This window comes from Budorcas taxicolor, chromosome 12 (assembly GCF_023091745.1).
Source record: "Budorcas taxicolor isolate Tak-1 chromosome 12, Takin1.1, whole genome shotgun sequence".
Classification (NCBI taxonomy): Eukaryota; Metazoa; Chordata; class Mammalia; order Artiodactyla; family Bovidae; genus Budorcas; species Budorcas taxicolor.
This window is the reverse complement of record NC_068921.1, coordinates 31913099-31929128: the sequence shown is the minus strand read 5'-3', so window position 1 is coordinate 31929128 and position 16030 is coordinate 31913099. Positions and strand designations below refer to the sequence as shown.

General features: G+C 36.2%; 1 protein-coding gene across 1 annotated transcript in view; it reads left to right on the top strand.

Annotated features, from left to right (window-relative positions):
- The window catches only part of PAN3 (poly(A) specific ribonuclease subunit PAN3), a 119575-nt gene that overhangs the window by 41080 nt on the left and 62465 nt on the right, over window positions 1-16030 (top strand). Inside the window, exon 5 of the mRNA XM_052650170.1 lies at window positions 1080-1241. Within this exon, the coding sequence (XP_052506130.1) occupies window positions 1080-1241 (162 nt within the window). The remainder of the gene's footprint in view (window positions 1-1079; window positions 1242-16030) is intronic.

The following is a 16030-nucleotide window of genomic DNA, read 5'->3' as shown; positions in this document are numbered from 1 at the left end:
GTAATTGAATTGGCTCAAGATTGCACAGAGGTGGAAATATTGTGGCTTTGTGAAACTTTACCCACTGCTGTAATTATTGGGTAGATGGGTAGTCTAGTTGGTTTTCTAAGTTTTAATTTTTGAAGAAAATTAATTTTAACTATTTACTTCTGCAGTCTTGAGACAGAACAATGAGTAAAGACAGATTTTAAGTTTTAAATTAGATACCTTCCCACGAATATATATCAGTATTCCTTAAAGGAAAAAAATGGCAGTTTCTCTTTAAGATGCAATTTAGTATAGATTTGCTATAATTAAGAGAAGGAAGATGGTGGAAACTGTCATTAACTATATAAAAGCCCTGCCAACCACTATTAAAATTATTTACTACCTTTATTATAATATTATCCAGTGACTCTTGCTCTTATTAGATAGTTTATTTAGTATCAATCTGTTCAAATTACTGAGATTTTAAGACCAATGAAATTTGTGTATTTTTTTAAAGTCTGAGATTATTTCTTTTGATTGAGTACAAGTTGAAGAATGCCTTATAATAGATCAATTGGTACTCTGCCCTAGTTTTACTTTTAAAAATTAAAAAAGTCCATTCCTTAGAAATTAGCTGCTACTTTTAAGTGAGTAATTCTCAGTAGGAAATAAGGTAGTGAGATGGGGAGCAGATAAAGATACAGCATGAAGAATTTCGTTAACTGTATTTTGTGTCCTTGAAGCCATTTCTTCATATTGCATTGAGCATAGGTAAGTGCCAGTGGAAAAAACTTGGAAAGCATTTACTTTGCTGTTAAGTTAACTTCTGTTCATTAAAGTCTTAATAAACTCAGATTATAATGGATTTCACTAAAACATCTGTTGTTTTCTCTAATATTGTTGTTAGGACTGTGGGTTCTTTTGGAGATGTGTGTGTTCCGGGGTGGGGATGGGGAATGGTGGGTGGGGATAAGGACATTAGAGGGAGTGTCTCAGAAATTGTACTTGTTTCCTAGTCCACCATTCCTGATACCTTCTGTGTGTTAGTTACTAGCTTAGACTAGTGTGGGGGTTGTTAGGAGTGGCCTGGTTTCTTTCCTTCTTTTTCCTAGCCAAGGAAGTATCGCCTGGGGATGCTGGAGGAGAGGCTAGTTCCGATGGGATCAAAGGCACGAAAAGCAAAGAACCCTATTGGCTGCCTTGCTGACAGGTGTAAATCAGGAGTACCCATCAATATGGTTTGGTGGAACAGAGTCACAGAAAACAATTTACAGGTAAACATACTTTTTTTAGACATTTTTGAAAGTGAATATTTTGGCTGCTTTCTGTGTCTGTGTGGGGTGGTGGGTATAGGTTTTTTTTTTTTGATTGAAATAAAATTAGTGGCCCATTAACTATAATTTTGTTTTGTGGCATTTTTGCACTTTCTCTGCTTTTATGTTCCTATTTTTTCATTAAATATAGTTTTTCCTGTTGGATTTTGTTAACAATGCAGTTTATTTTTAATACACAAAGTTGTTCAGGGTACTACATTAAAAACTCATATTATAAAACTGATTACAGAAAACCTCATTTATTTGGAATCTGAATAACAGAAAGCTCTATGTATTGTCTTTTTGTACATTTTTAACTAGATTAAAAATTGTGTCTACACAAGCTTGTCAAGTGTTGGCTCTGAAACCAACTTCAATAGTATTTGTCATAGATGCATTTCAGTCTTTGCATCTTCTGTGCTAATGAAAATGAATTTTTATAACTCACAGGCTAGCTTTCGTATGAGTGAATCTGAAGTACCCACCGAATAGCTTGGATCATATTCCATTTTAATTTGGATTATAATGATTATAGCCTCATTTAAAGACACTGCTAATTGTATAAAATGGATAGCTCTACTAATCAAAGTTTCAGTTTGGCTGGAAGTAGAATATCTTTCATCCGAAACTCCCTGAGTAAATGTATTATTTTTAATATATTGCTAGCCAAAAGTCTGTAACTCCAGATATACACATCACACTCAGAAGGGATATTACAAAGTTAACAACTTGGTTTTATTTCTGTCACCAGCTTTATATTATGAAGAGGTTTCACAGGACTTTGGTCTGTTTAATGTTAATACCATATTAGTATCTATATTGCCTTGGGCACAGAAATAAAAGTTATCCTGAAAATACTGCACATGCCACTGATACTTTGGTAGTGTTTTTTCTAAATATAAGGAAAAATAGGAAAGTGGCAGGGGGGTCCACATAATCAAATACTTAAAATCCTCAGTGGAAAGTTTGGGATATGTCAATTGTGAATAAGAATATAGTTTACTGAATTTTTGTTTTTGAGATGAGGAGAGAGATTTGATGTGGTTAGTGTTAGAATTATTCTTCAGTTTTAAAAAGAAAGCCTGAAAATAAATTGGGTCCCAATTTATGTTGGTTTCAGGGGACACATGGATAATGCAGAGGCACGGTCACTTGACTGTCTCACTTGCCCACGGCTGTCCTTACCCCTTATCTCAGTGGTAGTTTTGAGGTACCTCTTTTTAGCATAGCTTGAAAAATCATTAGGTTAGTATAAGAATATGTGCTAGAATTATGCTTTATTTTTAATTTAAAAAGCTAGTAATAGATTTTGGAGAAGGAAATGGCAACCCACTCCAGTATTCTTGCTTGGAGAATCACATGGACGGAGGAGCCTGGCGGGCAACACCCCATGGGGTTGCAAAGAGTCAGACATGACTGAGCAATTAACATACAGTTACAGATTTGCATTCAGTGTGTTTAAGACTGAATTGATGTTATCTGAATCTAATACTTCAAATACTAATAGTACTTTGTGCTTCAAATAGTTAAAATAGTTCTTTTTCTTTTCTTTTTTTTCCACTTTTAAGGGACATAAGGAATGCTGTATTAGCTTAGTCTGATGTTGGAGGGACAGTGGTACCTTAACAGTATTAGTCACGTGGTGTCCATTACTGTCTTTGTGCATTCCTAGATTGGGTACCTGGTACTGTTTATTCAGAGCAAAGAGTATGTCAGTGAAGTTTTCTTTTCCATTGGAGTCTTTATCTTTTTTGTTCTATAAGAAAAATAGCTTACATAAATCAGTTCTATGTGGATTCTTTTTAATTTTGTATGTTTGTTTACTTTTAGGTAGTTTAGATTTTTCACATATAAAAATCTTTAAAGTATAGATATATTCATCTTCCCTGTTTCATTTGTTTCCTTTCTTTCAAAGTTTAAGTCTTCCAATCCTAAGGTCAGAAAAATATTTATCTGTATTTTATTTTAGAATTATAGTTGTGTTTCTTAAATGGTTACCTTGTGCCAGACACTGCACGAAGCTCCTTACATATTTTGTCTCTTTTGGTCTCTTATTAGACAGTTGTTACTGTTAAGAAACATTTTTAGAGAAGCTAAGTAATATTAAGGTTAAACTATGGTCAGTGGAGAAGCAGAAGTTTGAAGCCATGTGTGTCAGGCTTCAGAATCTCCTCACATTTGTGTAACATAGTTCTAGCTCTACTGCGTGTAGGCACGGAATGTAGCTCATGTGTGACTCTCCCGTATTTGTAAGGTCGGTCTTTTTTCCCTCATGATTCATCTTTTTTTTTCTCGGTGACAGTTCACCTCACTGCCTTTCTGTCTGGAACTTTAGATATTTCTTTACATTGATTTCTTAATCTTGACCCAACATCTTTTTGGAAGACAAATTTTGGAAAAAGAAGTTTTTTTTACTTCTGAAAACAAAACAAAAAACCAAACCAAACCCCAAATCAAACAAAAACCTAAAGTGACAACAAAAACTTCCTCTGAAAGTTTCTACCTGGATCATTCATAATTGCATTTGTTCTCCAGTGCAAGTCCTATGATTTTCCAGCCTTTTTGCTACTTATATCTTTTATTTTCTACCAGGAATCTTGTGATATGAAAGACTCTACTGAACACACGACATTTGTGAAACAGTGATTCTTCTAAAATACAGATTATACTAACTAGGGGATCAAAGAAACTGAAAATTTCTTATACTGTGGAGGTAGCTAATAGGTAGCTATGATGGAGGCTATATTTATTTTTCACATTGCTGTTTGAAATATTGATAATATCTATCTGATCTCCACTACTGCTTCTGTGGAGTTGAAATAGTCTAGTCTTTTCTCTGATTTCTTTAAAACCCATTTATTCCTTCCTTGTAGTTTGGTGTGATCAAAATTTTGCCATAAATTTTTATATGTGTAGAAGAGAAAAATACTCTGTTGTAGGCAGGCCAAATCTTCAGTGACAGAGGGATACACATCTACATGCAAGGATACCAGAAAGCATCAAGACACCCTCAGAGTTTCGGAGGTCTCCTTAATCATCACACCCAGCGGTCTCACCCAGTACTTTGTGCTGCAGGCCACCTTTTCATTTCAACCTCTTTCCCTTGTGCACACTTGACTCTCTTTCATCCCTGCTCCTTATGAGCTCCTGTTCTCGGCTCATTTGTTCTTTGCTCTGCCCTGTATGTCTAAGATTCTTAAATTTTTATTTGTATTATAACTGGACTTCTTGGTTCAAGACCCACATCTTGGTGCCTTCTGGTGTCTTTGCATATAGAGGTGTACCCCTCTGTCACTGAAGATTTGGCCTGCCTAAAACCGAGTGTGTTTTTTTCTTCTTCACATATACTGCTGCTTTATATTCTCTTTATATTCCTTCTTGAGTCAGTGACTTTATCATCATCCCAGTCATTGAGAGTACATAGCTTCATTTCTACCCTGTCATTTCCCATTTCTACCATTTATTATGAGGAGACTTCTGAGGTTTGACTACCCATTAATTGAAAGATGATACATTGGACAATTTACATTTGCCATCATATTAAGGCTTTACCACAATAATGACATATTATCCCCCATTTAAAAAATATGTAAATTGCAATTTAGAAAAGGCTTATTGTTTTTATTGTAAGTGATAAAGCTGGGATTCTCACCCAGATCTATTAAATTTTAAGTCTTGTTATTTTCCTGCTATGTTGTCTGCCTGTAATCCCCATTCCTTGAAGTTTCACAGTATCTTTTTCTTCCTTGCCTTCTCTTTTTTTTTTAACTTTAACGCAGCTAACATAGCTTAATACCCTAAGTATATTTTCTGGATAATTTTTTAAAATCCCTTCAGGATCTATTCTGTCTTTCTAGGGCTATCTCTCTTTACTGTCCACATACACTAAAATTCTAATCATATGAAATCTTTCATACCTCATATAATACAAAATATATAGCCAGTTCTCAGTTCCTTTTTATCTCTGTATTGCCGTTAGTTGAGCCTAAAAAAACTTTCCTCCCTTTTCCTTTGAGAGTATCTCAAATGCTACCTTTTTTGTAAATACTTGCTCAAACACGTTAAAAAAATTTTTTTAACTGTTCTCACAGTACTTCATGTTATTTAACTGCTATTTCATTCTGTTTTCAACTTCTTCACCTGTTTGTCTTTTCCAACTGAATTATGTGTGATTAGGCATATGTTTATTTTTATACATTTAAGGTATTCTGCTTGTTTCTAAATGTCACATTTAATTTTCCTTTCTTAGGCAATATGTGAAATTTGTAGTAGTTTGAGAATTTTATGTATTTTTAAAAATTGATCATAGGTTGTCTGGAATTTATAGCCACCATATGTTACTATTCAATTTAATTATCATAATTGATTTAAAACATAGGGTGGTGATTTCTTTTACTATCTTAGAGGATCTTTTTTTTTAATTAAAAATTTAACATTATTGGTATATTCATGATATTTTTCAGTCTTCCAACCTGGTAGTAGTCTTACTTCTTGACAGTGTTGTTAAGTGACAAAGCTTTGTTTTGTGTTTTTCTTATGGCCTCAGCTTGAATACCAAACAGGTGTTGTAGATGGAGGGTCACCCGAGACTCGGCATCAGCAGTTGTTTATTTCACTGAAGTGCAAGTTCACTGTCATCTTTCCTTAGTCTCTGTCCAGGGTGATTGCCCATTCCTCTGCCTGACCAATCTGTATGTGAAATCGAGATTTTTTTCATTTGCACTATGATTACACAGTTCAAAGGCCATTGTTCAGGATTGAAATATTTTATCACTTACCTTATAGAATTGTTGTGAGGATTCAAATTTCTGTTTGAATCTATTGTTTGTATACTAGATATTAAATAAGTGTTCATTCCTCCAGTTTGACCTCATCACTCTAAATTTGGTGTTTGTTTCTGTTTATTTATGGTGGTATTTGTCATTTATATTCAGATGTGCATGGCCTTATGGTACATATGGAAAGAGGGTGTGACATTGTGTCTTTTAGGAGCTCTCATTTTGATGCTGATACACTTGAATAGTTAAAGTAATTCCTTTAAAAATGCTTTTTTGAAGGGTAACAGTGTGTTCCCAGCCTTTATGTTATTAGATGTCAACTTGAATGAAAGGATGGGAAAGGCGTGATTTTATCAACTTCTCAGCGTATTGCATGCTAAGATTTACCTAAAAGTAATGATGTGTTACATAAAGTCATACTCATTTTGTCTTTGACTTTTGGAAATAGTGGAGTTATGAATCAAAGATTATTAATATTGTTATTTTAACTTTACCCCTGAAGTGATGGAAATGAATGAAAACTGTGGGACTGTTGGGTGTATTAGTAGATTCATACTTGTCAATGTTTATTTTGATGGTGTTTTCCCCCTTGTGGTCAGATTGAATGGTATTTATTTCTTGTATTTAGTTTGTAAGAATGCTCACATTAAAATCTCTTGGCCCTGAAGTTCTACTGTGAATTCTAGTTGCTTGTTACTGATGCTTTTACAACCCAGGGAGGTTTGGTAACTCACTGCATGTGCTTCAATCTTTAGTTACTGAGTTTGATGTTATTTCAGGAGATTTCTAGTCTCATGCCCAGGAAATGGGATTCTTTGGGCTTTAGATGGAGTGGATTGGAATTTATAAGAGTGAGGCTTCAGTCTATCTAATCAGGATTCCTCAGGACTTTGAAAAGTTATAGAACTGTGGGACAGCTGAAATGACATGACTGTATATGTTCTGCTTTCTGACCCACAGCCCATCCCAGATCCTCTTCTTTTTTCCTCCTCTTCTCTTCAGCTGCTATTCTAAAACTTATCATTCACCTCACACCCATTCATCCTCTCTATCACTTTCGAATAAATGGCTTGTGTTCTGCAGAGAAGGGAAAAAAGAGGTCATTGAGAGTGAATTGCTTCGTATGTTGGCTTTCTACCTACGGAAGACACTTTCACTTATACCCTTTCTTACAATTTTCCCTTTTGTTATAGAGAAACAAGTGTTCCTTGACTGTATCCTTCAGAAACTGTCTTTAGCCCCCTTAGCATTTATTTCATTATTTATCCCTGTTCAGTTTTAGACAGTGATTTCTTGACATTGATTTCTTCCCAGCTTGGTCTTCCAGGACCAAGGAATGCTACATGAGGAAATACTCTGTTGTCAGTACGTTTGGGAAGCTGTGTGATAGAGTTTGAGAGCTGCTGCTGCTGCTAAGTCGCTTCAGTTGTGTCCGACTCTGTGTGACCCTATAGACGGCAGCCCACCAGGCTCCGCTGTCCCTGGGATTCTCCGGGCAAGAACACTGGAGTGGGTTGCCATTTTCTTCTCCAATGCATCAGAGTGAAAAGTGAAAGTGAAGTCGCTCAGTCGTGTCCAACTCCTAGCAACCCCATGAACTGCAGCCCACCAGGCTCCTCCATCGATGAGATTTTCCAGGCAAGAGTCCTGGAATGGGGTGCCTTTGCCTTTTCCAAGAGTTTGAGAGCTGCTTCCTACTTACTGCTGTTACTTTTTCACCTTGCATTCATCCCTTAATTCTCAGTGTTTTATCTTTCCCTTTTATCACTATTGAGACTCTTTTTTGATGTGTATATAGTGACCAAAAGTCACAGCACTTACTTGACCTCTGCCACATCTGACATTGTCATTCATTCTCTTTCCTTGCAACTGTCGTTGTCTCCGCTCTGAGACCGTCCTTTATTAGTGGCTTCCAGGGACCTCGTGTCCTTTGCCATGCTCTCAGGAGCTCTCCCGGGCTCTGTCTTTCTTTTCTTGACCCTCTTCCTTTCTCTGCACATGGCGATCTCCAGTGCCTCTGTCACACCTGGCTCATGGATGTGTATGTGTGTATCCTCTCAGTCCTCTGCACTTACTGTGAATATTAGCTGCTTCTGAACATCCTCATCTCTATAGTGTAACACTGAACAGTCACTGAGTCTAAATTGAATACTTTTTAATCTTTTCCTTCACACCTGTTCTTGCACTCACACACATGTGTACACACTGTCTGCTCTGTCTTGATTGTTGATATCACCCAGTTGTCTAATTTGTGAGCTCTCCTCGATTCTTCTCTCTTCATAACTCCCACTTTCTTTGGCCACTAATGTCTGTTGATTGTGGTGCTTTGAAATTCTCTTCCCTGTTAGTGTCGCCACGGTACAGTTTAGGCTCACTTTCACTTCTTACCTGGATTGTTACTGTTGTAATCTCTTACTTGGTTTCCTGATTCTGGTCTTTTCTTTCAAAGCACTACCTGGGTGACTATCTGATCTTGTTTCTTGTCCGATCAGAATCTCTCAGAAAGGTAGGTCACCCCTGCAGACCTCCTGAACTGGTCGTGGTGCCATGGAGAGAAGCGTGCGCTTCCCACCTCTGCCTTTGAACATGCTCTCTGCTTTCTGTGTATGCCCGCTATCTTGACTCAGCAAACTTGTCTTTTAAGATCCGACTGAAACGTATGGTCTTAGGACCTAATCAGACAGCATGAAGCATTTGTGCTCTTTTCCATAGCACTTCACATCATGGTCATTAGTGTATGTGTAACTTACAGGCTAGCAGTGAATGGCGTTCTGTAGGTACTTAGTGTCTTTTTAGATACATGGATGTTCTGAGCTCTTGTGAGTGTTGGGTTCTGGGTATATTCTATACCTGTGAAATGCCAGCCTGTGAACTTCTAGAACATAGTGCCTATATTTCAGGTATTTTGTTCTCTACAGTGCCTCGTACAGTGCCCAGCACAGTGTCAAGTGTCTTTTATTATTCAGCTGACTGAATGAATTAACCTGGATTAAAGATTATCTGGTGAGATAAGTATATAGTTCCATGACATAAAATACTATTACGGAAAAATCTTTGAAAAGTCTTTAAATATTAATATATGTTAAATTTTGTTATTAAATATGGCAGGATTCTTGGTTAGAGAGAATGCCTCTTAAGTAAATCTTACTATGAAACATGACAGATTTTACTGTTACAGAGTCCTGGATAGAAGATGTACGTAGGTGCACAAGATGGTTATAGCTGTGTAGAGTAATTACTGCCTCCATGGAATGTGGTGATGGTCTCACTCTCTTCTGGACTACTCATTAACTGACCCAAGTGGACATTTTTGTCTCTTTTAGGGGAGAATGCTATTTTTTTCCAACTTTATTGAGACAGTTGACAAACAGGAAGAGTAGTATTAAGAATTAACTAGGTAGAATATTGAGAATGCCTCTGTGTTGATTAATGATTACTGTCATTGGAGAACTTTGATGAGTAAATGATGTAATGGAAGAGGAACGTTTTATTCATTTTTGTCTTTAAATACCTTCTGTCCTCCAGATGAAGATTTTGCTTTTTAATATCCGTTGGTTCTCCTGGTCTCAATTTGAATATTGCATATTCTCTGTGAATTCTGAAGATTCAGAGATGAGATGTAAAGAAAAGGAAATGGTATATGTGGCTTCATAATTTATAACTCTTAAACTTTCTTAAAACATTTTTGTAAAAATTATATATGCTTATTGAAAAAACTTCAGATACTACAGAAAAGTACAAAGGAGGAAGCAAAAATGTCCCAAGTTTCCTCACCACCTAGAGATACAATCTCTTTTATCATTTTAGTGAACATTTATTGTTAGAATCCTTTAATACACCTGTTCCCACGCACATAGAAACATCCTCCCTTCCTTCACCCTCCCGTGCCCTTTCTCTTAGGCATGTGTGTACCATTTTACAAATAGCAACTTAGCATAATTGCTATATTGTAGCCTAATTTTATTTAGCTTTTCTCAATAGTGGTATGGGCTTCTTTTCATGGTAAATAAAAATGTATCACTTCCTGTGACTTTTAATGGTTGCACACATGGGTACCATAATCCATATGTATCATAATGTACATAATTAGATCCTTTTTTGAGAGATATTTTAGTTATACCTCCCCCCACCCCCTTTTCAAAATCATTTTTTAAAATGTGTTAACTGGAATCTTTTTTGCTTGTGTGTTTTTTTTCCTTTGCCTAAATTCCTAGATGTGGGAATACTAGGTCAGAGTATGTTTGTGTTTTATTTTGATTCATAGTATCAAACTATTCTCAAGAACAGTGTTAACCATTTCTGATAGACATTGTGAAAGATGAACTGATGAGCCCCTTTGGAAACCTATGTGCCTGTAGTTTCACACTCTTACATAGGGAGAATGACTGTAAGCTGATTCATGGAAATTTTTTTATTTAACTCCCTCATACATAAGGCTTATTACTAGTTGAGGTTCTGACATACACCTGCTACTTTCCCCTTGGTGGTGGAGGTGGTGGTTTAGTCGCAAGTCGTGTCCGACTCTTTGCGACCGCATGGGCTGTAGTCTGCCAGGCTTCTCTGTCCATGGAATTCTCCAGGCAAGAATACTAGAGTGGGTTGCCATTTCTTTCTCCAGGGGATCTTCCCGACCCAGGAGTCTAACCCAGGTCTCCTGCATTGCAGGCAGATTCTTTAGCAACTTTCCCCTTAAGCTAGTCAAATTATTAGTAAGAGAACTTAAAAGAAGAATGGTGTGAATCTCTTGGAGCCACTAGTAACCAACTGTCCTTCACTGTCCCCACCAATTTGAATCTGACTTATTTAGAAGATCATATTTCCTCTATTGAGGTCTTTTATCAGAGGCCCAGTTTCCTTCAGGAAATTTGTAAATTGTGACTCTAGATTATTTTTCACAGTAGTAGTAGTGTTATATGTTAAATTCTAACTTAAAAGATGCAACTTGACTCTTCTTAAGTAGATCAGTTTCTGAGTCACCCAGAAGTTGAGTTTATTTTGATAAATTTTAAATTGACCATATTTGGATATGCTTGAAATATGGAGGGATAATCCATTAAGGCCAAAAAAAAAAAAAAAGTGTAGAAATGTGAACATGGATTAGCCATTTGACTTCTGCTTTCTGTCTCACCCTGTTCCTCTTTCTCCTGTGTTATTTATGAACACTGAAGACAGGTAAAAATAGCTCTGAATAGTGCTACTCTTTATGTCTATAGGTCTCATCTTTTTATACCTTTTAGATAATTTTATCAAGGCAAAATTCTTGCCTATTTTTGCCTTTTGCTCTCTTTATGAGTATCCTCTCTTCTACCTTTCCACCTAATTCATTGTTCTGTGCCCTGCAACACACACATACACTCCCTTCTACCTTAGGCATTAATCTTTTGAATTAGTTCCACTTGGGCCCCTTTGTCACGCTAAGGAGGGAAGAATAGTAAAGATGGGCAATTGGAATCATGACGATGATGTTCAGTTGCCAAGTTGTGTCTGACTCTTTCCGACCCCACGGACTGCAGTATGCCAGTCTTCCCTGTCTGTCCTTCACTATCTCCTGGAGTTTCATAGGTTCTTGAGAAAAGTAGATATGGCTGAGATTAATATCAACATTTTATCTCAGTTTCTCTTTTAATGATTTAATTCAGTCAAAGATTGTGGAGTCTTTACCTGATCAGCCTGATTGGATTTCAACAGTTAAGTTATTATTAACTTTCCTTCTCTTTCTTTCTTCCCATTTTTCCTTCGTTTTCCCCCTCTTCTTTTCTTTTTCTGCTTTTCTATACTTTTTTTATCCTGGCTGAAAGTAGAAAATGAACTGGAATTGAGCAAGATTGGAGTCAGGTTGGTTCATTGGAATGATGGTGGCCTAGACTGGGGTTCTTCTAGGGTGGATGAAGTTGAATTTGAGAAATATTTAGGATGTAGAATAGGCTCCATGACTTGATGCTTCAAAGATACCTGCATTGTCAAAAGGATGGTTGTGAAATAATTTATCTGTTTAGTAGAAAGCACAACAAAATTTGAGAAATCAAAATCATAATACATAAAAGTTTATAAGTACATCAAAAGAATTTTATAACTATATTCCATGTGTTCAGGAAACTGGGGAAAAGATTAAACATGTTAGTACAGACATGAAAAACATTTTAAAAAATTAAAATCATACTTCTAAAGTTAAAAACAGTATCTGAAATGAAAAATATATTTGATGTAATTAATGACAGATTGGATATTATATAAGAAAAGATTAGTGAACTGAAAGACATAGTGCTAGAAATTGTCCAAAAAACAGAAAAAGTGAGCCATGGGAAAACATGAGGCCTGACACACTTTTTTTACTCCGTGAAGCAGGATAGGGCATGCAGAAAAGATACTTTGAGAAATAGTGGGCCCAAAGTAAAAAAAGGACTGGTGGGCAGATATTTTCCAAATCGGATGAAAATGGTAAGCCTACGGATCCATGAGCTCAGTGGACACAGGCACAAAACAAACATGGGAGACGGGAAACTGCACTAAGGCACACCAAATAAGCAGCCAGCGGGGAAAAGATACTCATTTTTGAGGAATAAAGATATAAATAACAGCATATTTCCTGTTGGAAACAATGTGAGCCATAAGACAGTGGAGCAATTAAAATACAGGAAGATAAAAAAAAGTCAACTTAGAATTCTGTTCCTGGGAAAAATACGAGAGTGCAATTCCATGAGTGCGTTTAAAGACGTGAAATTTTGAATAATTTGTGCAGTTTAGTTACACTTTCTACAGTTACACATTGTTAATTTTATGATTTTGAAAATACACTCTGGTTATGTAGGATGATATCTTTGGGGAAAGATGGAATTACTTCAAAATTACAATTTCTTAAAAAGTAAAGTAAGTACCTTTTTTTTGTTTTAAAGTTCATTTGTTCTTTTTTTCTTTCTTTTTTTTTAAGTTCATTCATTTGTTCTTTTTTTTCTTTCTCTTTTTTCTTTTCTTTTATTTATTTTTTATTTTATTTTTTTTAATTTTAAAATCTTTAATTAAGTACCTTTTTAAACATGCAAGAGTTGAAAAGATTCACTAGCAATAGATGTGTACTTTAGTAGACATTAAAGTATTGGGTTGGCCAAAAAGTTCACTCAGTTTTTCCTTTTATGGAACATCTCAAATGACTTTATTCTCCAACCCAGTACTTTGGATAGAAGGAAGAAAATACTCTGTGCAGTCTGGATCTGTACAAAGAAATGAAGAGAACTAGAAATAGTAACTACATAAGTAAACGTAAGGAACTTGCCCCTTATTCTGTAAGTCTCTTTGAAAGATAATTGACCATTGAAAGCAAAAATGGTAATAGTGTACCATAGGGTTTATGGCATATGTAGAAGTAAAATACATGATGATTATAGCAGAGTCTGGGAGGGGAGAAGTGGAAGTTTAATATTGTTACCATGTTATACTATATCTGAAGTAGTTTAAAACTCAAAACTGTTAAGTAGTTGTTATCTACAGAATCATGTCTTCCCCAAATTCTCACGTTTAAGCCCTCACTCTTTTTTTTTTTTTTTAAGTTCTTTTAATATGACAGTATTTGGAAATGGGCTTTTAAAGATTTAAGTAAGGTTAAATGTGGTTGTAGGGATGGGCCGCAATCTAGTATGATTGGTGTTCTTGTAAGTAGATGCAGAAGTACCAGGCTTTCACACACACAGAGGAAACACTTGTTGCAGTGAGGACACGTGAAAGGATGGCTTTCTGAAAGCCAAGCAGAGTGGCCTCAGGAGAAACCGACCCTCTTGGCTCCTTCATCTTGGACTCTCGTTTTCTAGAATTGTGGGAAGATAAGTTTCTGTTGTTCAGGCCGCTCAGTGTGTGCTGCTCTGTTGTGGCCCTAGCGGACTACGATAGGCAGTGGTAGGTTACGTATGTGTACTGTCAAATCTGTAATAGATAATGGTAGAGACTTCAGTTCTCTGTCAATAATGGAAGAGGAAGAAAATGAGGAAGAAAATGGGAGACTTGGACAACTCTATTAGTTTATTTGTAGGGTGCTCTGTGCAGCAACAGCATGATGAATATTCTTTTCAGGTGACCACAGAATGTTGACCAAGATAGAACAACCAGTTGGAACAAATCTCAGTGAATTATAAAGGGTTCAGGTCGTGCTAATGTGTTCCCTGACCACAGTAGAATTAAATTAGAAGCAAGTTACAGACATTTGGGGGCTTTCCTTATAGCTCAGTTGGGAAAGAATCTATCTGCAATGCAGGAGACCTGGGTTCATTTCCTGGGTCAGGAAGATCCCCTGGAGAAGGAAATGGCAACCCACTCCAGTATTCTTGCCTGGAGAACCTCATGAACAGAGGAGCCTGGTGGGCTACCGTCCATGGGGTCCCAAGAGTTGGACACGATTTTGTGACTAAACCACCACCATGACCAACAGATCTTTGGAGAATCTTCAAGTATCCAGAGACTGAATAACACACTTCTTTGACATGTGTCAAAGAAGAATTAGGAAGGGAAATTTTAAAGTGTTTTGAATTGAATGAAAATAAAAACATGCCACCTGGTGTGGAATATCATTGAAGCAGTAATGGGAGGGAAATTTATAGCACTAAATGCCTCTGTTGGAAAGGTTCTAGAAAGAGTGATCTCAGCTTAAGAAACTAGAAAGAGGAGAACAAATTAAATCCAAAGAAAGCATAAAAAGGATGAATCTTAATGATGCAAAGTGAAAGAAGGTAGTAAAAAACCGAGTACCTATGTACATATGTAAGATTCATTCATACTAAATTCTAGAACATACAGACAAAAAGCTATAGTAACAAAAAGCTTATCAGAGGTTCCCTGGAGTCCAGAGCAGCAGAGCAGAGAGGAACAGGAGGGATCGGTTTCATATAGACTTATGGGAACTTTTGGGCATGATGGATGTAGTCCTCCTTGATTTGGGTAATGGTGGTCCACCTATAACAGAGTTTACCCTGAAATATGTGTGATTTATTCTATGTTGATTATATTTAAATAAAGCTGTTGACATGATGGTCCACCTATGTTAAGAGTTAACAGAGTTTACCCTGAAATATGTGTGATATATTCTATGTTGATTATATCTAAATAAAGCTGTTAAGAAACTTTAACCAGTTCATTTATATTTCATTCGGAGAGCAGAAAGATTACTGAGAGGAGCTTATGAAGCCAATAAGTGGTAAAGCAAATGGAGCTCATTACAAGGAGCAGCACTGTGGAAGGCATTTTACAGTTTTACGAGTTTATTGTGTTTTTAAAAAGCCTGACCGTATTCAGAAATAGTGGTGATTTCTCAATCATTCATCACATCACCTTAAGACAACTTTCTTTTTTCAACAGATCTTTTGGCAGGTTTGCAGTGAAATATTAAGTGATATTTTATGTTGTGTTTTTATTCAGTATAAACCTCTTCCTGTCATTCTAATAAAAAAAATTAATGGCTGAACTTTTTATTGTTGCACTGTTTATTAAATTATTCTCTTAATTCATGGGACTAATTTATTGTGTTCTTAGTAAGTACTCTTGTTTGTAGTGGGGTGCAACAGACCATTAAATACTGAATTATGCTTTAAAAGGAACAGTTTCCATGAGATAATATGATAGTAGGAAAGCATAAACTTATAAACTAGAAACATCATCCAAAAATTACTTCATTTGTGGGACTTCCCTGGTGATCCAGTGGTTAAGATTCTGAGCTCCCAATGCAGGAGGCCTGGGTTAATCCCTGGTCAGGGAACTAGATCCCACATGCTACAACCAAGAGTTTGTATGCCACACCCTAGGGTTCGGATGCTGCAACCCAGAGTTCACATTCCACAACTAGGACTTGGCACAGCCAAATTAAAAAAAGAATTGCTTCATTTGTTAAAAAACAAAAATAACTTTATCCGTCATTTGTAAAATAAGACATATTCTATCATTTTGGTTGGGATCTGTGAATTGAAGCATTAATTATTATTTCATTTAAAAAAT